Here is a 25621-nt window from a genome sequence, read left to right on the forward strand (position 1 = left end):
AGAACGTGGCTAAAACCCCTTGAGAACGTAACTGAACCCCACCAAGGGGCAATAGCTGGGCTTGCCAAGAGACGTGGCTGACCCGCGAGAACGTAACTGAACCCCTTGAGAACGGTAGCTGAACCGCGAGAACATTACTGCGACCTCAAAGAGACGACCAGCTGAAACCCCGCCAAAGACGATGACTTTGGAGCCCCTGAAGAACGGCCAGCTGGAACGCAAGAACGTGCTGAACCCCTTGAGACGTGACTGAACCGCCAAGGGACGATAGCTGGACGCAGGGACGATGACTGGACGGCCCGCCAGGGACGATGACTGGACCCCTTGGACGATGACTGGACCCCTTGAGGACGATGACTTAACTCCTTGAGGGACGATGACTTCCACCGCTTGGGGTATAATCCTCTCTCATCTTGCTATACTATCTTCCTCTACCCCAACCCCCCTCCTCTTCCTACCCCCCCTGCCCCCATTCTACCTCCAACCCTCCCCCCCTCTTTTCTTCCCTACCCCTCCATCCCCTACCCTCCCCTACCCACCCATCCCTCCCCTCCCTACCCACCATCCTCCCCATCCTACCCACCATCCTACCCCTCCCCTACCCACCATCCTCCACCATCCTGCTCTCCATCCTACCCTCCCTACCCCCCATCCTCCTCCCTCCCACCACATCCTCTTCCATCCTGCCCCCTCCCCCTCCCATCCCTACCACCATCCCTACCGCCATCCTGCTCCTCATCACGTCCCCAATATCTGTGCAATATGCGGCAACTTTGCTGTTGCCAGCAGATGTATTCTTCCCTTCCTTGTATTCTCCAGCACATTCCCTGCCTCTTTTTCCACTCCTCCTGTCTTCCTGTCTTTCATCCTCCTCCTCCTCTCCTCCTCTCCCTACTTCCCCTCCCTACAAGGTTATCTACTAGTTCCTCTTCCTCATTATCTTCCTTCTCTTCCTCATTTTGCTACGTCGTTCTTCTTCCTTTGTCTTCCTCTTTCTTCTTTGTCTTCCTCTTGTTTGGTCCTTCTTCCTCTTCCTCTTCATACCTCCTCTTCCTTCCATGTCTTCCTTCTACTTTTAGGTCTTCCTCCTAGGGCCTCTTCCTCCTCTAAATCCTCCAAGTGGTCCTCCCCCCCCCTTCCTCCTCCTCCTTCCTCCTCCCCAAAAAAGAGATAAATAAAAGAAAGAGAGGAGAATAAAGAGATAAATAGAGATAGAGAAAAATGAGAGAGATAGAGAGAAAGAAAGAAAAAAGGAAAGATAATGACAGAGATGAAGAAGAGATAATGAGAGAGAGAGAGAGAGAGAGAGAGAGAGAGAGAGAGATAAAGATAGAAAAATAAAGAGATCCTCACTCGGCAGACAAGTGGAAAATCTCTCACAGGGAAAAGAGGTCGGAGGCTGGTCGATTAATTGGCTGTGGACTGGTTGACTGGCTGTGGGGGGACTGTGGATTGGCTGTGGACTGGTTGGCTGGCTGTGGACTGGTTGGCTGGCTGTGGGGACTGTGGATTGGCTGTGAACTGGTTGACTGGCTGTTGGGGGACTGTGGATTGGCTGTGGACTGGTTGACTGGCTGTGGGCTGGTTGACTAGCTGTTGGGGGACTGTGGATTGGCTGTGGACTGGTTGACTGGCTGTGGGGACTGTGGATTGGCTGTGGACTGGTTGACTGGCTGTGGGGGACTGTGGATTGGCTGTGGACTGGTTGACTGGCTGTTGGGGACTGTGGATTGGCTGTGAACTGGTTGACTGGCTGTTGGGGACTGTGGATTGGCTGTGGACTGGTTGACTGGCTGTTGGGGGACTGTGGATTGGCTGTGAACTGGTTGACTGGCTGTGGGAGACTGTGGATTGGCTGTGGACTGGTTGGCTGGCTGTGGGGGACTGTGGATTGGCTGTGGACTGGTTGACTGGCTGTTGGGGGACTGTGGATTGGCTGTGAACTGGTTGACTGGCTGTGGGAGAATGTGGATTGGCTGTGGACTGGTTGGCTGGCTGTGGGGACTGTGGATTGGCTGTGGACTGGTTGGCTGGCTGTGGGGGCTGTGGATTGGCTGTGGACTGGTTGACTGGCTGTGGGAGACTGTGGATTGGCTGTGGGCTGGTTGGCTGGCTGTGGGGGACTGTGGATTGGCTGGACTGGTTGACTGGCTGTGGGCTGGTTGACTGGCTGTGGGACTGTGGATTGGCTGTGGACTGGTTGACTGGCTGTTGGGGACTGTGGATTGGCTGTGAACTGGTTGACTGGCTGTGGGAGACTGTGGATTGGCTGTGGACTGGTGGCTGGCTGTGGGGACTGTGGATTGGCTGTGGACTGGTTGACTGGCTGTGGGGGACTGTGGATTGGCTGTGGACTGGTTGACTGGCTGTTGGGGGACTGTGGATTGGCTGTGGGCTGGTTGACTGGCTGTGGGGTGACTGTTGACTGGCTGTGGGGTGATAGTGGACTCTCTCTCTCTCTCTCTCTCTCTCTCTCTCTCTCTCTCTCTCTCTCTCTCTCTCTCTCTCTCTCTCTCTCTCTCATCGTTCTCGGGAAATAAAAATGTTAAGCGTCATTTCCTTATTTTCATTTCGATTTTTTTGCAATTACTCTTTAATGTCTGGTGTGGAAAGAGGAAGAGGGAGAGGAGGAAGAAGAGGAAGACCAAGAGGAAGAGGAGGAGAAATAGGAGAAATGAGAGGAGTAAGAGGGAGAGGGGAAAAGAGAGAGGAGGAGGAAAGGAGGAAAGGAAAGGAGGGAAGGAAGAGGAGGAGCTGGACTAAAGAAGAGGAGGAGAAGGAAGAGGAAGAAGAGTAGGAGGAAAGAGATGATAAGTAAGAGGGAATGAAAGAAGGAGGAAGCAGTGGTGTGGTCATAGAGAGAGCGAGGTCATATTTATCTATCTATCTATCTATCTATCTATCTATCTATCTATCTATCTATCTATCTATCTATCTCTTTGGCCTGATAGAGAGATAGTGAAGATGTTGTCTCACCAATAACGAGAGACTGAGAGATTCTTGGGGGGCGTTATGTTGTCGTCAGTGTGATTAATTACTTCAGTGTCTCAATATCTCTCAAGAGACAAAGACTCGTGAGATACCATGCGAGCCTTGTGTAGAGGAGATAGTTGTTAGTGCTTAAGGATCGGTATATTTAATGGTACTGCAACAACTACAACTACAACAACAACAACATCATATCAACCACAACAATAATAACAATAAAACAAACAACAACTACAACAACAACAACAACAACAACCTTAACAAACAACTTTTAACAAGTTTATTAACAACCACAACAACAACAATCATATCAACCACAATAACACTAACAACAACAACAACAACCATAACAACCACAACAATAATAACAATAAAAACAAACAACAACTACAACAACAACAACAACAACAACCTTAACAAACAACTTTTAACAAGTTTATTAACAACCACAACAACAACAATCATATCAACCACACTAACACTAACAACAACAATAACCATAACAACCACAACAATAATAACAATAAAACAAACAACAACAATAACAACAACAACATCATCAATAACATCCATAACAAGAATAACAAACAACAACAATTTTACTAACCATAAAACAACAACAACAACAACAACAACAAGAAAACAGCAACAACAACAACAACAACAACAACAACAACAACAACAAGCCTTTAAAAATTCCTGGCCTGAAGTGAATAGACCAAGATCATATGTCAGAACTTACCTTTCCCCTCCCTTCCTCTCCCTTCCTCTCCTCCCACCATTCCTTTGACCCCCCTCTCTCTCTCTCACTTCCTCACCTTTCCCTCCCTCCTTTCCCTTCCCTTCCCATCCCACTCCCTCTCTTTCAGGAGAGAGAGTAAAAAGAGAGTGAGAGAGTAAGAGAGAGAGAGAGAGAGAGAGAGAGAGGAGAGAGAGAGTCTATTGTCAGGCAACTCAACAACAACACTGAAAACATTTGCCAAAACTCTGACATTTCCGCGTGGCGTCGAGCGAGTGAAGACGTGTCCCTCACCTCCTGCTGGGGGAGGACCTGGGTGGCTCTTAGCTCCCGGATGTTGAGGGAAGAATGAAGCTGCCTTTAGTTACCTCCTTCTTCTTCTACTCCTCCTCCTCCTCCTTCTTTCCTTTTTCTTCTCCTCCTTCCTTCTTTTTTCTTCTCCTCCTCCTCCTCCTCCTCTTCCTACTCATCCTTCTCCCTTTCCTCCTCCTGTTATGGATGATGGTGACTCGTGGTGGGTGATGGTGAGTCATAGTGGTGGTGTGGATGATCCGTGGTGGGTGATGGTGAGTCATGGTGGTGGTTTGTGAGTTATGGTGGTGGTGGTGACTCATGGTGGTGGTCAGGGGTCAGTTCCTCGTCGCCAGGAAGGACCGGATACGAGATTGATCGGCCGAAGGATGTTTCCTGTCCGTCTGGCCAGTGATTCCTGTAGGGGACACTGACGGTAGGACCTGTAGGGGACACTGACGGTAGGATCTGTAGGGAACACTGACGGTAGGACCTGTAGGGGACACTGACGGTAGGATCTTGGGGACACTGACGGTAGGACCTGTAGGGGACACTGACGGTAGGACATGTAGGGACACTGACGGTAGGACCTGTAGGGGACACTGACGGTAGGACCTGTAGGGGACACTGACGGTAGGATCTGTAGGGGACACTGACGGTAGGACCTGTAGGGGACACTGACGGTAGGACCTCTAGGGGACACTGACGGTAGGATCTGTAGGGGACACTGACGGTAGGACCTGTAGGGGTGATCTGACGCGTCCTACAGCTCAAGGGGGCGAGAAAGAAGACCAACAGACAGACAGAGAGGCAAGGAGAATCAGACAAACAGAAGCCCGAGGTCTCAAAAGGTCAAGTCATCATCCCATTCATCTCGGGTCGCCGGTAATTATGCTCTTAACTCATCAGCTGTTGTTTGTTTGTTTGTTTGTGCGTGCTAGCGTGCGTGTGTCAGTGAACATGAACCTCTGTTTTATATATATTCGATTAAGTATATATATCTCCATGAACGTATCAAAACATATCAGTAAAGTTAGTGAACGCCGGACTGCCACGGCCCCCATAACGCAGCACCATTCACGTTCATCCACATTCTCAACAATTACACTTTTTTTTTTCCTTTTTTTTCGTCTGGTCGAGAATTTGTTAGAGGTGAGTTTTAATTCTTGCTGGGCGGAGGGTAACAAAGGCTCTGGTTGGTGGCAGAGAGGAGGTTGGATTTCGTTAACTGATGTGAAAAGTAATTGTGTAGTTTTTCTCTTAAATTTATCTGGTTAATGGTATTGGTGGAGGGAGAGGGATGGGAGAGGGGAGGTATGAGAGTGAGAGGGATAGAGAGGGTTAGAGGGTTAAAGAGAGGGGGGATGAGAGAGAGGGAGGATGAAACAGTGAGAGAAAGGGAAGAGGGTGGGACAGTACGGTAAGAGAAAGAATGAGAGAGGGATGAAGAAAGAGAGGGTGGGAGAAGAAGGGAGAGGGTGGGACAGGAAGAGAGAGAGAGAGACAGACAGACAGACAGACAGACAGACAGACAGACAGACAGGCAGACAGACAGACACAAGCTGTTCTCACCCACTTCACGTCTACAACTGATGTCCGCCTGAAAGTGGTCATCGCCGTCACCCTCAACCTCCTTCACAGTGTCCACAACGCGACAAATCACAAAATTATACGTAAAGTCTCGCGTCTCGTAATGTCTCGTACGTCGTAATGTCTCTCGTCTCGTAATGTCTAGTTCACACCCTTTTTGTCTTACCTTGTTCGACACACCTTTCGTTATGTTTGTCTCTTTCTTTATTTATATCTTGTTCCTTCTATACCTATATTTTATCACCTTCATCTCTTCTCCTTTCTTCTTCCTTCTATGCATTATCCATTATCACCCCTCCCTCCTCCTCTTCCTTCCTCCCCCCCCCCTTCCTCTTCCCCTCCTCCTTTCTCTCTGCCTACCCAGTATCACCTCTTCTCTCCTTGTTATTCCTCTATGTCATTCGTCATTCTTTGTGTCTGCCGGTGATGATTATTTTCCAACCATAAGTATTTTCCAGAAGTTTTTTTTATTGTCGTGTGTGTGTGTGTGTGTGTGTGTGTGTGTGTGTGTGTGTGTGTGTGTGTGTGTGTCATCATCGGCTTATTATCGGACATGGTATTAATTTCTCGTGTCGTTCTCCTCCTCTCCTTTTTTCCCTCTTTTCCTCTTCTCCCTCCTCTTCTCTTTCTCTCCTCTCATTCTCCTCTCCCCCTGTGCCCAACCAGAAAGTGAGACTCTCCCTCCTCTTCTCTCTCCCACTTCTCCCACATTCTCCTCCCTGCTACTCCTCCTCCTCCCCCTCTCCCCTACATAACAAGGCCTCCCCCCTCACTCCCACTTCTCCTCCCCCCACATAACCAGGAGGGGGGTAAGGCTCCCCCCTCCATAACTCAGTACACGGCAGTAAACACGGGCGTTACGAGGCAGTGTTAAGGCCTCACAGCACACGATGGCCGGATGCAAAACTCGGTGATGATCTGTAAGAAGCTCTGGTAGTTGTGGGAGTGGTAGTAGGAGTAATAGTAGTGATGTAGTGATGGTGGTAGTAGTAGTAGTAGTAGTAGTAGTAGTGATGGTGGTGGTAGTAGTGGTAGTAGTAATAGTAGTGATGTAGTGATGGTGGTGGTAGTGGTAGTGGTAACTGTAGTAGAAGCATTGGGTCAAGGAAAGGACCAGACGCAACAAAACTGGCAGTAAAACAACAAAACTCACATGAACCAAGACCCCAAAACTCACACGAACCAAGACCCCAAAACTCACACGAAACAAAACAAAACTCACACGGAACAGGACCCCACAACAACACGCCCTCCATAAGAAAAAAATAAATAGAAAATTCACAGCCACAAGGAACAGTTTATGTCTTATGATCAACTAGACATTATTTTAAGACCATTTGAGAATACGGAAGAAGACATCTCTATAACCTCATAGTACAGTAGTTAAGATATTATCACTACGTCACTTAACGACTTACGACTGTCAACTTACGATATATAAGGAGACAGTTAGTGACGTAAAAAAAGAAAGGAGAGTATAAATCATAAACATCCTAGCCTTCCTCCCCTTCCCCCTCCCTTCCCCCCTCCCCTTCCCCCCTCCCCTTCCCCCCCCTCCCTTCCCCCTTCCCTATCATCACCCTCCCCATATCCTTTACATCGCTTTAAAATAAAATAAGACAATTGGAAATAATAATGTGTAGAATATGATTTAAATAAACGGCAGGTTGGCTTAACGCTTGGGTTGACGGCTTGGCTTGACTTGGCTTGGCGGCAGCAGGTTTAAGTTTAGTTTGGGTTGGGTTGGCTTGGCTTGGCTTGGGTTGGCTTGGCTTGGCTTGGCTTGGGTTGGGTGTTGGTTCGATGGATGTCTCAGGGTTGTGGGTTTGAAGATCTTAGTTTAGTTAAATATTTAAGTTAATATTAGTAATAATGAACGTACAAATAACCAATGTACAGAATATATTAGAGAGATATGTGTACATTAGCAGGGCATTATTGTGTACATGTGCACATAAAGTAACGCACATGAACGATAAGTAAGAATTAATTAACTTAACTATTTTTTGTAAGATCTTAAAAATAAAATACTTTATTATTTTTTCTAAGTAAAAACCTGAAAACAAATTATTTTTATTTTATTTATTATTTATTGATGTTTTCTTTAACCCAGTGCAAATAAACTGTTGTTGTTGTTGTTGTTGTTGTTGTTGTAGTTGTTGTAGTTGTTGTTATTGTTGTTGTTGCTGTTGGTGGTGGTGTAGTTGTTGTAGTTGTTGTTGTTATTTTTGTTGTTGTTCTTGTTGTTGGTGTAGTTGTTGTTGTTGTTATTGTTCTTATTGTTGTTGTTGTGTTATCTCCTATCTCTCGAGGTCTCTTTTAACACTGGAGATAAATTTTGATGTCTGTTATCTCTCCTGATCTCCTCCATAAGAGATAGTTATTGACGTGTTATCTCCTATCTCTAGTTCCCTCCACAAGAGATATCATGATGTCTCCTGTCTCTCCCGGTCTCCTCCACGAGAGATAGTTAATAACGTCTCCTATCTCGTTCAATATATCATGGTTTTATAACCTAAGAAAATATATATAAAAAAGATATCACAAAAATTATTTAGTCTTGTATAAAATTCACGACTTTTTTCGTCTTTTTATGAGTCGTAATTTTTTTTCTATTTTTTCATATGTCTGTCTGTCTGTCTGTCTGTCTGTCTGTCTGTCTGTCTGTCTGTCTGTCTGTCTGTTTTTCTGTCTACTGTATCTATCTTTCTATGTTCCTATCTTTTTGTATACGCCTGTCTGTCTGTCAGTCAGTCTGTCTCTGTCTACAAGTAAAAAAAAACACATAATTGACAACTAGATAATCTTCATCTTACCCTCCGCTTTTTTTTTTTACTCTTAATCGGCTCTTTTACACATTCTTAATCGACTATTGTCAACACTCTTAATCACCTCTTGTTTACACTCTTAATCGACTTTTGTTTACACCCTTAATCGGCTTTTATTTGCATTTCACACCCTCAATCGGCTTTTTTATACCCCCAATCGGCTTTTTTTTTTTACACTCAATGGCTCAAATCTCCATCATTTACATAGAGGGTCAGACTATGTAAATACAACATTGAATATGTATGCTGGGGGCGGCCTCACCAACACGGCTTCCACTCCGGCTGTAAAAAGTGACGGTGGAAAAAGGTTGTCTTAAGTAGTTTAAAAGTAAGAGAAATACGCAACTTTTCACCTGAGCCAAAATACTGTACCTGTGGGAATTTGTTTTGTTTTGCTTATAAGTGATTTATTTACTTATTTTACCCCAATGGTGATTATTTGGTGATGGTGGTGATGGTGGGTGGTGGTGGTGGTTGGTGATGGTGGTTGGTGGTGATGGTGGTGGTGATGGTGGTTCGTGTGTTGTGGTAATTGTGTGTATACCTGTGTCCGCTTGTGTGTGTGTGTGTGTGTGTGTGTGTGTGTGTGTGTGTGTGTGTGTGTGTGAGAGAGAGAGAATTCCTCCCTGCTGAGTTTCCCACTTAGCAGGAGGCGGAAGCAAGGAAAGTAGCAGAGTTCGGTGGCACACTGCCTCCCCCCTCAACTCCCCCTCTTCCTCCCTCTCCTACCTCCCTCCCTCCCGCACCTCCTCCCTCTCCTAGCCCTCCCTCCCGTAACCTACATCCCCTCCTTCTCTTCTACCCAGACACTCCATCCCCCCGTCCACACATTCACCTCCCTCCTCCTCCCTTCCCCTCCCCTACCTCCCTCCCCCTTATCCACCCTTACACTCCCTCTTTTACATTCAACCCTCCCTCCCCTCCCTCCCTCACTCCCTCATCCCACACATTCCTCCCTCCTCCCTCCTTCTCTCCCTCACTCCCTCCTTCATCCACCCATACCTCCCTCCCTCCATTCCTTCCTCCCCTCCCCTCCCTCCCCTCCCTCATCAATCTCCCCTCTCCTCCATTCCTTCCCTCCCTCCCTCCTCCATTCCCTTTCCCTCCCTCCCTCCCTCCCCTCATCCACCCAGCCCACCTCCCTCCTCCATATTCCCTCCTTCCACTTTCTCCCCTCATCCACCCATACACTCCCTCCTTCACTTTCTCCCTCATCCACCCATACACTCCCTCCTCCACTCCTTCCCTCCTTCACTTCCTCCCTCATCCACCCATACACTCCCTCCTTCCTTCCTTCCCTCCCTCCTAGCTTGCGACAGTCGGGCACGGAGCCAGGGCAAGACCACCTCGACTGGAAATGTTGAAGCCATCATTAAAGTGTTGGATGTTTAGGAAGGAAAATGTTGAGAATTACTATTGGATTGTTCACGAGTTTAATTTGGAGATATGTTTAGGTTTTTTTTTTTGGATGATGTTTAAGGTCAAAAATGTCGAAAGAAAATGTTATTGAAGTATTTAACTTTTATTAGAGAGAGAGAGAGTGGGAGCAGGGAAGGAGGGTATTATTCAGGAAGGGAGATAGGAAGGAAGGGAGAGAGGGAAGAAGGTTGGTAGGGAGGCAGGGAGAGAGAAAGAAGTAGGGAGGAAGGAAGTTTTTTTTCTTTTTAATTTAACAACTTTATTGGCAAAGCTTTGGGTACAATTTGCCTATTCTGAGCAGTTCAGGTCAGGTCTTGACACTGAGGGTGCTATCACTTTTCACTGCCACACGGGACAGAGGTTCATACACAAAGGAGATAATAGTATAGGTTGTATTCACGAGGCCGGGAAGGAGGTTGGGAGAGAGATGGAGGTAGGGAGGGAGGGAGGGAGGTGAGGCCGGGAAGGGGGGAGGGTAGGAGGCTGGGAGAAAGATGGAGGGAGGTAGGGAGGGAGGGAGGGAAAGAGGCTGGGAGGAGGAGGAGCAGGGAGGAGGGAAAAAGAGACTGGAAGAGGTGAGGAGGAGGGGGAGGGAGGGAGGGGGAAGTAGAGCAGGTCGTAGCATCGTTAAAGGCTCATAACCTCAGCCAGGATCCAATGAGCTGACACACTCCAAGTCAGGAAAGACCCCAGGGGAGTGTGTTTGCCCCCCCACTCTCTCTCTCTCTCTCTCTCTCTCTCTCTCTCTCTCTCATCGTTCCATAACACCTCTGTCCCATCCTATCCCTCATCCTATCCCTCTTCCTCTCCTCTTTCTCATGTCTCATCCTATTCTTTCCGTGTCTCTTTTATTCTCCTGTCTCCCCTTGTCCTTCCCTCCTCCCATTTACTATCCCACGCACCTCCTCTCCCCCCTTCCCTCACCTCCTCCACTCATAATGGTGATTGAGTAGTGGTGGAGGCGGTGGTGGTGGGAGATGGTGGTGGTGGTGGTGGTAGTGTAGTGAGGTGGTGGTGGTGGTGAGGTGGTGGTGGTGGTGGTGGTGGTGGTGGTGGTGGTGGTGGTGGTGGTGGTGGTGGTGAGGCCAGTGGTGGTGGTGGTGGTGAGGTGGCGGTGGTGAGGTGGCGGGTGGTGGTGGTGGTGGAGTCGGTGGTGGTGGTGGTGGTGGTGGTGGTGGTGAGGTGGAAGGTGGTGGTGGAATGGTGGTGAGTGGTGGTGGTGGTGGTGGTGTGGTGGTGGTGGTGGTGGTGAAGTAAGGTAGTTAGAGAGGTAGTGGTGGTGGGGGGTAGATCTGAAGGCTTGGTCTATAAGGCAATATAATTGGTTCGATTAACATGAATATTAACCTTATAAAAGACGCTGTGGTGGAGGACAGACAGACAGACAGGCGACACACACACACACACACACACACACACACACACACACACACACACACACACACACCACTGAATACTAATTTCTAAAAAGACAAAATTTTTTGCCAAGTGATAATTTCCTGCCATTACATACAGCTCAATTCATTTACATGTGATAAGTCTTCCTGAAACACACTAACATCGGCTAGGAGGAGGAAAGGGGAGGAGGAAGAGGAGGAGGAGGAGGAGAGGATGTGAGGAGGAGAGGAGAGGAGAGGAAGTGAGGAGAGGGGTGAAGATGACGAGCGGAGGTAGGAGGATCAGAATGAGGAGGAGAAGGAGGAAGAATAGGAGGAGGAGGAGGAGAAGAGAGCGTGTGTGTACGTGTGTGTGTGTGTGTGTGTGTGACGCTAATTACTCTGTATCTATGATTTTTTGTGATAATTATTTGTATTGACTTGATAAATATTAATGCCTCGGTAATTTGAGGGAAAATAGCGATGACTCTGTTGTTTGGTGATATTGGTCCTTCCTTCCTTCCTTCCTTCCTTCCTTCCTTCCTTCCTTCCTTCCTTCCTTCCTTCCTTCCTTCCTTCCTTCCTTCCTTCCTTCCTTCCTTCCTTCCTTCCTTTCCTTCTTTCTCCCATCCTTCTCCTTATCCTCACACACACACACACACACACTCAAGTACCTCTCACCAAACCTTCTCACGTCACGAAGGAATGGTGGTCGAGTTAGGGAAGGACATTGGTGGGGAGGCCCTTGGGAGACCTGAGGCCCTTCTTTACTTCCAAGTGCTTAATGACTTGGTGACCTGTACTGGTGAAGGTGTGTGGCGGTGCAGCACTTCCTGGTGGAGAGAGAGAGAGAGAGAGAGAGAGAGAGAGAGGAAGGGAGAAATAGAGACAGGCAGATAAGAGAATGAAAGATTGAGAATGAAAGAACAAACGAAAGAGGAGAATAAAGTATAATAAGAATAAAAATTGAAGTAAAGAGAGAAAGAGAGAGAGAGAGAAAAAAAAAGACAGTGTTTCAGGCAAATGACGACCAAAGTTCTAAAAACTCTTGTGTGTTGTGAAACAGCGGGCGGGTGTGACCAGACTATCCTCCTCCTCCTCTCCTCCTCCTCCTCCTCCTCCTCCTCCTCCTCCTCCTCCTCCTCCTCCTTTTCCTCCTCATCCTGTTGGTGATGAGACCTACACCATGACACCCCTGAGGAGGCAGAGGAAGGTTAATTAACAGGTGTGTACGTCAAGTGTGGGTTGATTACAGGTGTGTGTGTGAGATGTGGGTTGATTACAGGTGTGTGTGTGTGTGTGAGGTGTGGGTTGATTACAGGTGTGTGTGTGTGTGTGAGGTGAGGGATGATTAACAGGTGTAGGAGGGTTCATTGACAGGTGTGTGTGAAGTGAAGGTTGATTAACAGGTGTGTAAGGTGAGGGTTGATTATCAGGTGTGTGTGAACATAAGAACATAAGAAAATAAGGAGTCTGCAATAGGCCGGTTGACCTGTGCATGGCAGCTCCTGTCGAGAGTTAGTACCACTCTCTATCATCCATGAATCTATCTAGCCTCCTTTTGAAACTTTCCAGTGTTCCAGCACTTACTACAAAGTTGCTAAGCTTGTTCCACCCGTCCACCACCCTATTTGTGAACCAGTTTCTTCCTATCTCCCTCCTAAACCTAAACTTATCCAACTTGAATCCGTTGCTCCGAGTCCTATCCTGCTCGGATATTATAAGAACTTTATCTATATCCCCTTTATTGATTCCTTTCACCCACTTAAATACTTCTATCATATCTCCCCGCACTCTTCGTCTTTCTAGGGAATGTAAGTTAAGTTTCTTTAACCTATCCTGATATGGAAGGTTTCTAAGTCCCGGAATCATTTTTGTCATTCTTAGCTGCACCGACTCTAGTGAATTGATATCCATTCTATAATAGGGGCACCAGAACTGAACCGCATAATCGAGGTGCGGCCTGACTAGCGCAAGATATAGTTGCAATAAGACCTCTGCACTCTTGCTACTTACACTTCTAGATATAAAACCCAATACTCTGTTTGCCTTATTTCGAACATTAACGCATTGTTTTCTAGGCCGTAGGTCCGGGCTTACAAGTACCCCTAGGTCTCTTTCACAAGTCGAGGATTAATTAACAGGTGTGTAAGGTGAGGGTGTGAGACGCTTTCTGCAGTAGGAAACTGAAGGAGGTGTCTCAGGCAGGTGTGGAGTCCTGAAGGAGGAGGAGTGTTGGTGGAAAGGCTCGTGAAGGATGTGTGTCGTGTACTGGTGGGTGACAGGGCTAGTGAGAGGACCTGGGGAAGGATGCCAGTGGTGAAGGACTCCCTCCTCTTCATCTTCCTTCCTCCTCCTCCATCCCCCCCACCCCCACTTTCTCCCTCCTCCTCCACCCCCTTCCCCTCCTTCCTCCTCCTCCTCCTCCTTCTCCCTTCCTCCTCCTCCATCCCCCCCCCACTTTCTCCACCTCCTCCTTCCCCTTCCCTCCTTCTCCTCCTCCTCCTTCTCCCCTTCCTTCTCCTCCTCCCCCCCCCCTTTCTCATTCTCCCATCCTCCTTCAAAGCATCAGACAATCACCACCAGGAGGGGTCGATTAGCAGTTCTACTCAAGCCAAGAAGTCAACACCAGACGCGGCTGGGCATGACGACCAGAGACGAGAGAGAGAGAGAGAGAGAGATCCAAAAACAGGATGAACGTAATAAAGCGTGGGAGGAGAATGAAGACAGAGAAAGATAGGATGATGTCAGGGATGAAGACACAAGCCAGAATGATGTCAGGGATGAAGACACAAGCCAAGATGATATCAGGGATGAAGACACAAGCCAAGATGATGTCAGGGATGAAGACACAAGCCAAAATGATGTCAGGGATGAAGACACAAACCAGGATGATGTCAGGGATGAAGACACAAACCAGGATGATGTCAGGGATGAAGACACAAGCCAAGACGATATCAGGGGTGAAGACACAAGCCAGAATGACATCAAGGACGAAAAAACACAGACAGCAGACAGACAGAAACATCGACTGCTGAGTGATCGAGTGTGACCATCTGACATCAGCTGATCTATCCTACAAGACTGGTTTTAATCAGGGGGTTGTGAAGACCGTGTGTGTGTGTGTGTGTGTGTGTGTGTGTGGTCAATGAAGGTCGAGATTAAGGGAGAGAATTCTGAGTATCAACACACACACACACACACACACCCCACCTACCACACACACACACACACACACACACACACACACACACACACATACTAGACATGTGTATTCTTTACCTAGACAGACAGACAGACAGACAAACAGACACAAAAAAAGACAGACAGACGAGATACCATCGACTAACGTAACGAAAAGAAAAGAGGCAGAGAGAGAGAGAGAGAGAGAACTTGAGACTAAACTATACAGAAAAGAAGAGAGGAGAGGAGAGGAGAGGAGAGGAGAGGAGAGGAAGAGAGGAGGAGAGGAGGATTAACCAGGACAGGAAGGATATAAACTTCGCAAAGATTCTGAGGATAAAAAAATACTTCTTGTGGGTGTGGGTATCGAGGAGGAGGAGGAGGAGGAGGAGGAGAAGTATTAGGAGGAGGACGAAGAGGAGGGAGAGCGTGAGGAGAAGAGGCAGGAGGGGGGAGGAGATGGTTGGCACGGGAGGAATTTGCTGGCTAAAGAGGCCTTCGTTTTTCTCCCCTTTCTTCTTCTTCTTTTCGTCAGATTTTGTCTTTTATTTGTCTTTCGATTGAGGATAAACCTAACCTAACCTAACCTAACCTAACCTAACCTAACCTAACCTTCCTATAACAAAACATTAACCAATTTTTTTTTGTTATTTCCCTTCATTATTTTCTTTCTCTACTTGGTTAATTTTTCCCTATTTATCTCCTCTTCTTTATTCATTATCTCACATTACCTATTTATTATTATTTATCATTTACATACCTGTGGGTTAGTCTCTCTCTCTCTCTCTCTCTCTCTCTCTCTCTCTCTCTCTCATCAACTGGTCGTACCACATAACTCTTAAGCTAAGGTTGAATGGGAACTTTTATGCCTTTTTAACCCCATGAGTACGACGCCTGAAGGGGTTTAAGGTATAGTACTCAAGGGGTTAAGTCATCTTACTCAAGGGGTTAATTTATTGTACTCAAGGGGTTAAGTCATCGTACTCAAGGGGTTTAAGGTATAGTACTCAAGGGGTTAAGTCATCTTACTCAAGGGGTTAATTTATTGTACTCAAGGGGCTAACCCAGTGTACTCAGGGAATTTAAGTCATCGTACTCAAGAATTTGTAATTATAATCCCCCTTCCCACATTAGTCACTGCACCACAAGTCTCTCCCTCCTCCAGTAGTAAGACAGACACACACACACACACACACACACACACACACACACACACACACACACACACACACACACACACACACACATAAAGAGAGGAACTCTCACAGTGATGGATGCGGCGACCTGAACTTGTGAAACATTTTCGTGAGTAACATTTAAACTTGCTGGAGCGTCAATCTCTGTCGGCTTGGTTAGGTTAGGTTTTAGGTTTGGTTAGGTTAGGTTAGGTAGGAAAATGTATTCATGACTCGTTTATCAAAGATTTCATGACAGAAAGTACCCTCATGACTCACCCCTGGGGAAGATTACCCCCATGAATCACCACTGGGGAAGAGTACCCCCATGAATCACCCCTGGGGAAGATTACCCCCATGAATCACCCCTGGGGAAGAGTACCCCCATGAATCACCCTTAGGGAAGATTACCCCCATGAATCACCCCTAGGGAAGAGGAGGAGGAGGAGGAGTAGAAGAAGAAGAAGGAGAAGAAGAAAGAGGAGAAGAAGAAAGAGGAGGAGGAGGAGGAAGAGGAGGAGGAGGAAGAGGAGGAGGAGGAGGAGGAGGAGAAAGACGAGGAGGAGGAGCCAACAAGCCACACCTCCAACAGTAAGGTAATAACCCTCCCCCTTTCCCCTAACATACAAGACGGCTGGCGGGAACTTCTCAAGCACTCCATCTCATTTCTTCAGGCAGTATATATATATAGTTCCTCCCCACAAGTCCTGCAAGACGAATGCTTCCTCTCCCCTGACAGTCCCAGACGATGGCTCCTCAGCTCACTTGGAATTTAAGGATTTACTGCCCAATATCAGTCTGACACGAGGGATTTTTTTTCCCTTTTTTTAGTCGTGTTATTGATAAATCACAAGGAACGTAAATTTAATGTGTGGTTTTTTTTTTTTAGATGTTTTAGCTTTTTGGGATTTGAGATTCTTTTTATTTTATTTGAATTGTGTTCTGTATTTATTTTAGTGGTTAGGGAAATTTTTATTACGCGTAGAGAAATTTATTTTATACGTAGGGAAATTTGTATTACATGTAGGGAAAATTTTATTCTTTTTAGGGAAACTTATAGTTATACGTTAAGGTCTCCCTCTATATCTCAGTTAGGCGTCTACATCGTTTCCTACTATCTCTCTATCTGTTAGTGTTTTTATACCGTTTTTATAACATCTCTGTAATAGACGGATTCCTTCAAGGGTTTCTCAGTCTGAATCCGGATAAGCCGAACGTCCAAATATTACATAACTTTTATCCCTTGATCACCCAGCCCTTACCCTGACGCATTCCTCCATTATCCACTCCTCACCCTGCTTCCCCCCCCCCCTCACCCCTGCTTTTTCCCTCCCTTATCCCTGCCGTCTCCCTCACTTACCCTTCCCCTCCTCCTTCCCTCACCCCTGCCTTTACCCTCCCTTGCCCCTGCCGTCCTCCTTACCTCTCCCTGCCTCTCTACCCATCTACCCCTCCATTTTTCCCTCCCTCCTTGGCCTGAGCTGACACCCTGGTAAGCCGACTGAGACACTTGGGTCTTTCCTCCCTCTTTTGGGCTGACGAAAGAGTAGAAAGTTGATTAGTGTGGCGTACGGAAGGGCGGTGGGTGAGGGTGTGTGAGGGGGGTAAATGTAAGGGAGGAAATGTAAGGGAGGAAGTAAAGGTAAGGGAAGGATGAGGCTGAGCATGAATACGACGCCATATTAAAATAACCAACACCAACAAATGAAAGAAAAAACACGAAATGAAAAGATGGAAAAAAACCTCTTCACCCAATGCCTTAGGAAAATTAAGTTATTCATTAAAATACATCTGCCACTGGCCCACTGGCTGAGGAAGAAAAAATCAGACCAATGAATGTTAAACAGGGCGAGTGTGTGCAGAAAAAAAAATGGTACACAGACCCTTAACTTATCAAAGAAAATGCAAAATAGAGAAGTTATGCATAAATATTTAAGGGTGAGAAAGAAAACGTGAGGATTAGGTCGTTTACTAAAGGAGGCGTTGACATTATTTATTTATGGGTTAGAAAATGATGGGGCGATGGATGGGTGGGACAGTGGATGGATCAGTGGATAGACGAATAGATGGACCAGTGGACGGACCAGTGGACGGGTCAATAGATGGACCAGTGAACGGGCCAGTGGACGGATCAGTGGATAGACGAGTGGATGGACCAATAGACGGACCAATAAAACAGACCATCTAGGAAAGAATAAAAGCTCAATGGCCGATCCTTCATTCCTTCCTGGGAAAAAAAAGGGAAAATGAAGGAAGACGTCTGGAAGAGAAAAAGAAATGTGTGAACCAACCAAGAATAATATAAAGCGAAGGGAGGAGAACGTTCTGGAGATGGCGCGTGTCCCTTCTCGCTCACAGGTCTCAGGGGAGGAGAAGTGGTGATATATATACACGCTGATGGTGACGACGACGATGATGGTGACGAAGACGGTGACGAAGATGACGATGATGAGAGTCGTATAAATGTAAATAAAAGGGGGTGCCGCAGTCACACTCACACGCGCATAAACGTACACAAACACAATTTTCTCCACACGCGCCAAGTTAATAAATATCAAGGCTGGAGTCAGACAGACAGACAGACACACACACACACACACACACACACACACACACACTTACCACCTTACCAACACTATTACCACCCTCTGATACTGACACCACTATCACGAACCTCTGACACCACAATCACGATCTTCTGACACCACTATCACGAACCTCTGACACCACTATCACGAACCTCTGACACCACTATCACGATCCTCTGACACCACTATCACGATCCTCTGACACCATTATCACGAACCTCTGACACCACTCACGATCCTCTGACACCATTATCACGAACCTCTGACACCACTATCACGATCCTCTGACACCATTATTACGAACCTCTGACACCACTATCACGATCTTCTGACACCACTATCACGATCTTCTGACACCACTCACGATCCTCTGACACCATTATTACGAACCTCTGACACCACTATCACGATCTTCTGACACCACTATCACGAACCTCTGACACCACTATCACGATCCTCTGACACCACTATCACGATCCTCTGACACCATTATCACGAACCTCTGACACCACTCTCACGATCCTCTGACACCATTATCACGAACCTCTGACACCACTATCACGATCCGACACCATTATTACGAACCTCTGACACCACTCATCATTCACGACGATCCTCTGACACCATTATCACGAACCTCTGACACCACTCACGATCCTCTGACACCATTATCACGAACCTCCACACCACTATCACGATCCTCTGACACCATTATCACGAACCTCTGACACTCTCACGATCCTCTGACACCATTATCACGAACCTCTGACACCACTATCACGATCCTCTGACACCATTATTACGAACCTCTGACACCACTATCACGATCTTCTGACACCACTATCACGATCTTCTGACACCACTATCACGATCCTCTGACACCACTATCACGATCCTCTGACACCATTATTACGAACCTCTGACACCACTCTCACGATCCTCTGACACCACTATCACGATCCTCTGACACCACTATCACGATCTTCTGACACCACTCTCACGATCCTCACACTGCCAACAATGAAAGAGGGACAAGAGGTAGTAAAATATTCAGTAGTCTCGATGCGTCCCGTGTAATGCCAACACTCGTCAGGATTTTATGACACCATTAAAGTCAACAGACAATTAACATGATGGTGAAGGCGTGATGTAGGTCATACTAGGTCAGTGAGTGTAAATAAAACCATCTTTTGTACCTGGAGATGAACAGCAGTATAAGAGTGGGCAAGAGAAGGAGGAGGTCTTGGGAGAAGGAGGAGGAGGAGAGGAGGCAGGTCTTAGGAGGAGGAGGGGGCAGGTCTTAGGAGGAGGAAGAAAGGGGGAGGTCTTGGGAGGAGGAGGAGGAGGGGAGCAGGTCTTGGGAGGAGGAGGAGGAGAGGGGCAAGTCTTAGGAGGAGTAGGAGGTGGGAAACAGGTCTTATTTGTCACGTTTTAAATGGTTACAGCTGGGGTGTTTATAACGGGAGGAACAGCAGGTGGTGCAGTGTTAGTAGCGTGTCACCAGCTGCGGCACTGATTACTATTTAGGAGTTATTACCAGCTGTCCAGAAGGGAATTGGGGAGGGAGGTACTACTGTGACGGGCAGATGGTGAGAAGATTATTATCCCCGAGTCATTCATTACCAGCTGTCGGGGCTCTACTGTGACAGACAGATGGTTGAGAAGGACATGATGTAACGGGACGAGTTTTCTCTTTTTAATAATTTACCATATAGATATTATTTTTCTGTTAGTATTCTATTTATTCATATACTTATTTGTTCTGTAGCATTCTTTCCAATGAGTATCCTGTTTTATATACTTATCCTTCTTCAGTTCTTTACATACATACTTACTTTTATATATTCTTGCTTATATTCTTATATGTTCTTTATCTCTATATACCTTAGATTCTTATATATTCTTATATAAGTAACTCTTATGCTTCTCTGCTTATGTTTTCCAAGTCAATGTTCTTTCTTTAAATTTCCTTCCATATCTTATGATCTCTTCCATATATTTTGTTCTAGTTATATTCTAAACCATGGATTAACCTGGGAAACCATGTCTTTCTTATTACCACACTTATTATACTTACACCGGTAGGACTGCCACCACCCAGGATTTTTCTAGAATATAACATATCTTAGTTAACTGTTAGGTAGCGAGCTTCTAGGCACGTGAGTTAGTTATTTTCTGAGAGCCAATATGGGAAAGGATAGAGTGGTGATACTCGTAGACGTAGATTACTAATTCAATATTTATTAACACAGTGATTGGATAAGATGCATCTTAGATTCACTCAGACAAAACAGAACTGCAATTTGTTTCTTAAGTCATCAAACACTTCAAGAACTTATTACCTCATTAAATACCTCCAAATACTTATTACTTCAATCGACAATTGTGGTATTGTCACTCTGCCACATGATAGTCAGTACTGGGTATACACCAGATATCACTGGACCCTCAGGTCTTACCTTACCAAGTAGCAAATTAACTCTTCACTTCTTGGTTATATCATTATACTCTCAGATTATCATTTCATGGTCACTACCAATGAATACATAACACACTGGACAACTCCACAATTATCTCAACATACAATACCTCCTGTTAATTCACACGGAACGACATGGCACTTTTAACTCTCATTCAGTGGTTCAATACTTAACCTGGGATACTATATTTCTGCTAGTTATCCCCAAACAAGATACCATAATACTTAGGCCTATGTGACTGAGGAGTGCCCCAGGGTAACGCTGGTCTCTACAACAAATGAGGATCGCTGTTAGGGGTCGGTTGTAGACCGACACACGCTCAGGGAGTGCGCGCCTGATTTGCAGGAAACGGACTTCCCAGTTCAGTCCTGTCGAATCAACGGCATCGTCCAACCCGGTTACCGCCCCACGTTAGCCGATGAGTATTCAGCTCAACACACTGGAGAGACGTTGAGGAAGTCACGAATGCCAAAAGGTCTAACTTCAACTATACAAAACATACGCCTGGCAACGGTTCAGACGATATCTAAATCTCTACGTTAGTCGACTTAATTGGCACAGAATTCACTATGTTAACACATGAACACTGATATTCACCAAAATTGACTAAGTTAAACTGAATTAATAGGCGGCGGGAACACACGTTAACATACCTGGAGAGACGTTGAGGAAGTCACGAATGCATGATTCTCCCTCGTGTAGAGGTCTACAACCGACCCCTAACAGCGATCCTCATTTGTTGTAGAGACCAGCGTTACCCTGAGGCACCAGTCTCTTCGGAGGCGTGGGTTCGGATCCCACCGCTGCCACCATTTGTAACGGGCCGAGTTTCATGTTTACAGTAGAATCTACACATTCCTAAAAACCGGCAAACTTGCTTCACATTAATTGGGGGTTTAGGTTTACACTCTGTTACAGCTCGGACATTCTCTGGATCTGGTTCAATGCCTCTCTCTGACATTACAATGACAGATCGAACCAACGTATAGCTCTATCTTAGGTTGAGTAGAAGTACCACTCATCCACGGTGGGGTTAATTAAACGAGGTGATGAACTATACTCTGTGTGTGTGTGTGTGTGTGTGTGTGTGGTCATGAAATAAAGTGAGTAAGGGCGCAAGTGAGGTAATGGGGAAGGGAGGGAGGGGGAATGTTGGTGGTGGTGATGAGAGAGAGAGAGAGAGAGTAGTCTTGAAGGAGAGGAGAGGGAGTGAGGGAATGAAAGAAAGAAAAGAGAGAGAGAATGAATGAAGGATTGAAGGAAGGATTAAATACGTAAAATAAATAAAAGAAGGAATGAAGGAGTAAGGGAGAGAGTGTAGACAGAGATTACACCAGACACAGGAACCAACACATTCATCATCTCATACAGCGGTGTTAGATGGACCGTCACCCACACACACCCACACACACACACACACACACACACACACACACACACACACACACACACACACACACACACACACACACACACACACACACACACACACACACACACACACATGAATATTAAAACATCTCATGATAACAGTAATGTGAGAGCCAACCAGAAGTCCATTTCGGGCTGCTGGAGGAGATGAAGATGTCCCATGTTGTCTTAGTCACTGATGAACCTTTAATTAAAACATCATATTTAATCCAAGTTGTTTAATGACATTGATTTAGGGAGTTTGTTTACGTGTAGTGTAAGAAAGTTGTTTATAGTCCACCCTGAACCTTAAAATTAATATCAATATTATCCCTAAATCCTTAAAATATTCCCTTAAATAAAGCAGAAAGTCAGATTATCAAATTAAGTGAGATTATCACTTTAAGAGTTACTTCACGAGATGACAATTATATTACAGTGTCGTCTTCATATCAGCTATACAGTTTCATTTCAACAAACAAGTTCATATTACATCTTGCAGAGTTGAAATTAGTTTATATATGTCGCTGGGATCTCGTGTTATACCCGTGACAGTTCCCGGACGCTGCTGGTGAAGTGAAGGAATCTAGTATACGAATTTATATAACTGGTAAGAGGAAGGAACTGTGTTGGAGTACTGGAGTTTAGATTTACAAAAGTTCTTACATTGAATACTGCTGCATGGTAACTAACTGCATGGGTGACTGATATTAGGGAGCGATAAAATATCAATAATTAACATCAAAATTACACTAGGGTTCTGCCATAACTAGATAAGTTAACTTAGGATGTGTTAAGGAGGATGAAATTAATGTTGAGAATCTTATATAAAAGTTAACGTTGTCCCTGGGGAAAAAATCACAGAAGAGTGGGTGAGGGGGTGAGCGAGGGTGGAAGGGGGGAGTGAGAGAGGGACTGGGTGAGAGAAGGACTGGGTGAGACAGTGAGGGAGGGGGGAAGGGGGGAGTGAGAGAGGTACTGGGTGAGAGAGTGAGGGAGGAAGAGAAACAGGAGTGAGAGTAGATGTGGTTGATTGCTAGGGAGGGTAGATGAAAGAGGAAGGCCTGGGGGGGGGGAAGTCTTGTGAAGGGACGGAGGCGAGGAGACAGAGGGTCGTGTGTGTGTGTGTGTGAGTGTCAGGAGAGCCGAGGTGATCCCACATCTGTCATTTACCCAGAATACATCCGAAGAAAACCCGATGAGAAAAAGGAAAGGAAAAGAAGAAATGCGATAAAGAAAAAAAACAGAAAGGGAAAGAGAATGAGAAGCGCCACAGCAACAACAGCGGCAGTAAGAGCAACCTGTAGGATGGGTAGGAGGTGAAGACGACGGCGCGGCAACAGCAACAGCAGGGGACGGTAATGGAAGCTCTTTAAAGAAATCGTTCCTGTCGAGGCGTGATACAGTCAAGATCTGGATCAAGATGAAAACAAACCTTCCGCCTTTCTTCTTTTTTAGTTCTTAACACGTTTACTGAGCGTTCCAGTATAACGGAGGTCAATTTGTCCCTGTCGGTGGTGTTGGCGAAGTCTGCGGAGTAGCATCAGGCGTCCGGGGAGAGAAGGTTAAACTATTACATCTCTGAACGTGTAAACAAATACCACCTTTGGGCTCATATATTATCATACAGAAAGTCGTCATTACGCTTTGATGGATTTTGTCTTTAACTGAAAACCTAACTTAACCTAACAGTACGTAACACCATAACCTTCCCTAACCTATACCATTACGTAACCTAACCTAACCTAACCTAACTAAACCCATCCTAACCTAGTAGATAAAACTATTGGTTTGCCGACAAAAAAAAACCGTGCATAAACCAGGCGGGTCTTTGTGTAAAACCTCAATGACCGAACGAAAGAGAGGAAGCAAAGGACACGAGAATAAATGAATGTTGATGGGAGTAGTGATGAAAGAAGTGTTTGGGTGAGAAGAGATGAAGGACTTGGGACAGAGAGAGAGATAAAGTGGGGTAGGCGAGAGAGAAGGCGACAGATAAATGTTTTGGGGGGAGGGAAAGATGGAATGGATGAAATGGTGATAGGAGCAGATAGAAGAGTGACTGAAAGTGAGAGAGTGAATGAGAGAGAGAGGAGAGAGTGTAATAATAATAATAATAATAATAATAATAATAATAATAATAATAATAATAATAATAATAATAATAATAATAATAATAATAATAATAATAATAATAATAATAATAATAATAATAATAATAATAATAATAATAATAATAATAATAATAATAATAATAATAATAATAATAATAATAATAATAATGATAATAATAATAATAATAATAATAATAATAATAATAATAATAATAATAATAATAATAATAATAATAACGGTTTATTGAAAGAGCTTGGCAGCCAGAAGGCTGAAAATATACAGTTACATATTTGGGGAATGGGTTTCGAATTACAAATAATATACAAGTAACATAAGTGATACAAATAAGATATATAATAACTAGATGGGGAAAAGCTCAAACTACAGTGCATTTCAACATAGTGACAGTGCAAGAAGTAATATTTACTGGGAGTGAATACACTGGTTTATTACAAGTTATTGATGATTTTTACAATGGTTGGGGCTGGGCTGTTCTTATAGCGATCAGTTCTTGCACGTATGGGCTGGATGCGGTTGTGGTGTCGAACAGCAATTCGTGGACAAGATCTCTAGGATGATGCAGAATCTTCGCCCCAAATTTGCAGATGAGGTCATGGAGATGATAAGAGATAGCCGAGAGGGTCATTGTGTTGAGCGCTTCTTGATATGTGAAGTAGGAAGGGGAGAGAATAACCTTTCATGCTCTCTTTTGCACTTTTTCTAGGTGTTTATGTTATGTGGCATTTAGGGAGAAACACCAGGCAGGGGAAGAAGCATAGGTGAGCTTGGGAAGCATGATTGTTAACTTATCATAACCTAACCTAAAAATTTATTGTGACCAAACCTAACTTATCCTAATCTAACCTAAATTAACCAACGCAAACATAATCTAATCTTACCTAACGAAATCAATATACTTGGGTCCCTAATAATCTTGAAAGCCCTGGGAGGGACCCTGGGGGAACCACCTAAGGACGTAGCTGTCCCTAGAAGAGCCCCATGGGGGAGATGCTGTCCATGGGAGGGCCCCTGGGTGCGCCAACACACCTGGCAGGACCCCTGGGAGAGCCCCAGTGGGCGCCGCCGTCCCTCGAAGGGCCCCTGGTGGTGCCACCGCCCCTGGAAGGGCCCTTGGGGACGCCACCGCCTCTGGAAGGGGCCCCTGTGGGAATCACCTTCCCTGGCAGGACCCCTTAGGGTACCACAATCCGTGGGAAGGCCTCTGTGGGCGCCGCTGTCCCCGCAAGAAACCCCTGGCGGCACCACCGCCCCTGTCAGAGCCTGGGGGACGCTACTGCCTCTGGGATGGCACCTGGGAGCGTCACCGTCTCTGGTAAGGCCCCAGAGGGCGTCCCTGGGAGGGCTCCTGTGGGCACCACTACCCCTGGGAAGGTCCCAGGGGGCACCGACGCCTCTGGGAGGGAGCCTTGAGGCTCCAT

General features: G+C 45.8%; 1 protein-coding gene across 1 annotated transcript; it reads right to left on the reverse strand.

Annotated features, from left to right (window-relative positions):
* Positions 1–1407: 1407 nt before the first annotated feature.
* On the reverse strand, positions 1408–25621 carry LOC121865535 (proline-rich extensin-like protein EPR1). Its single transcript, XM_042365051.1, has 3 exons — positions 25478–25621; positions 4454–4733; positions 1408–2366 (listed from the first exon to the last, which is right to left on the reverse strand). The coding sequence occupies exons 1-3, from the start codon at positions 25619–25621 to the stop codon at positions 1408–1410; spliced, it is 1383 nt and encodes a 460-aa protein (XP_042220985.1).

The sequence above is a fragment of the Homarus americanus genome, unplaced genomic scaffold (assembly GCF_018991925.1).
Source record: "Homarus americanus isolate GMGI-L3 unplaced genomic scaffold, GMGI_Hamer_2.0 scaffold25483, whole genome shotgun sequence".
NCBI lineage: Eukaryota > Metazoa > Arthropoda > Malacostraca > Decapoda > Nephropidae > Homarus > Homarus americanus.

What these genes read in the sequence shown, in the direction of transcription:
- LOC121865535 (XM_042365051.1), bottom strand. Translation starts at nt 25,621, where the DNA reads ATGGAGCCTCAAGGCTCCCTCCCAGAGGCGTCGGTGCCCCCTGGGACC. An exon ending in CAGGTGCCATCCCAGAGGCA is followed by an intron (nt 4,734 to 25,477) that starts GTAGCGTCCCCC and finishes TGTCCCCTACAG; the next exon opens with ATCCTACCGTCAGTGTCCCC. An exon ending in TGTCCCCTACAGGTCCTACC is followed by an intron (nt 2,367 to 4,453) that starts GTCAGTGTCCCC and finishes GTCCCCCAACAG; the next exon opens with CCAGTCAACCAGTCCACAGC.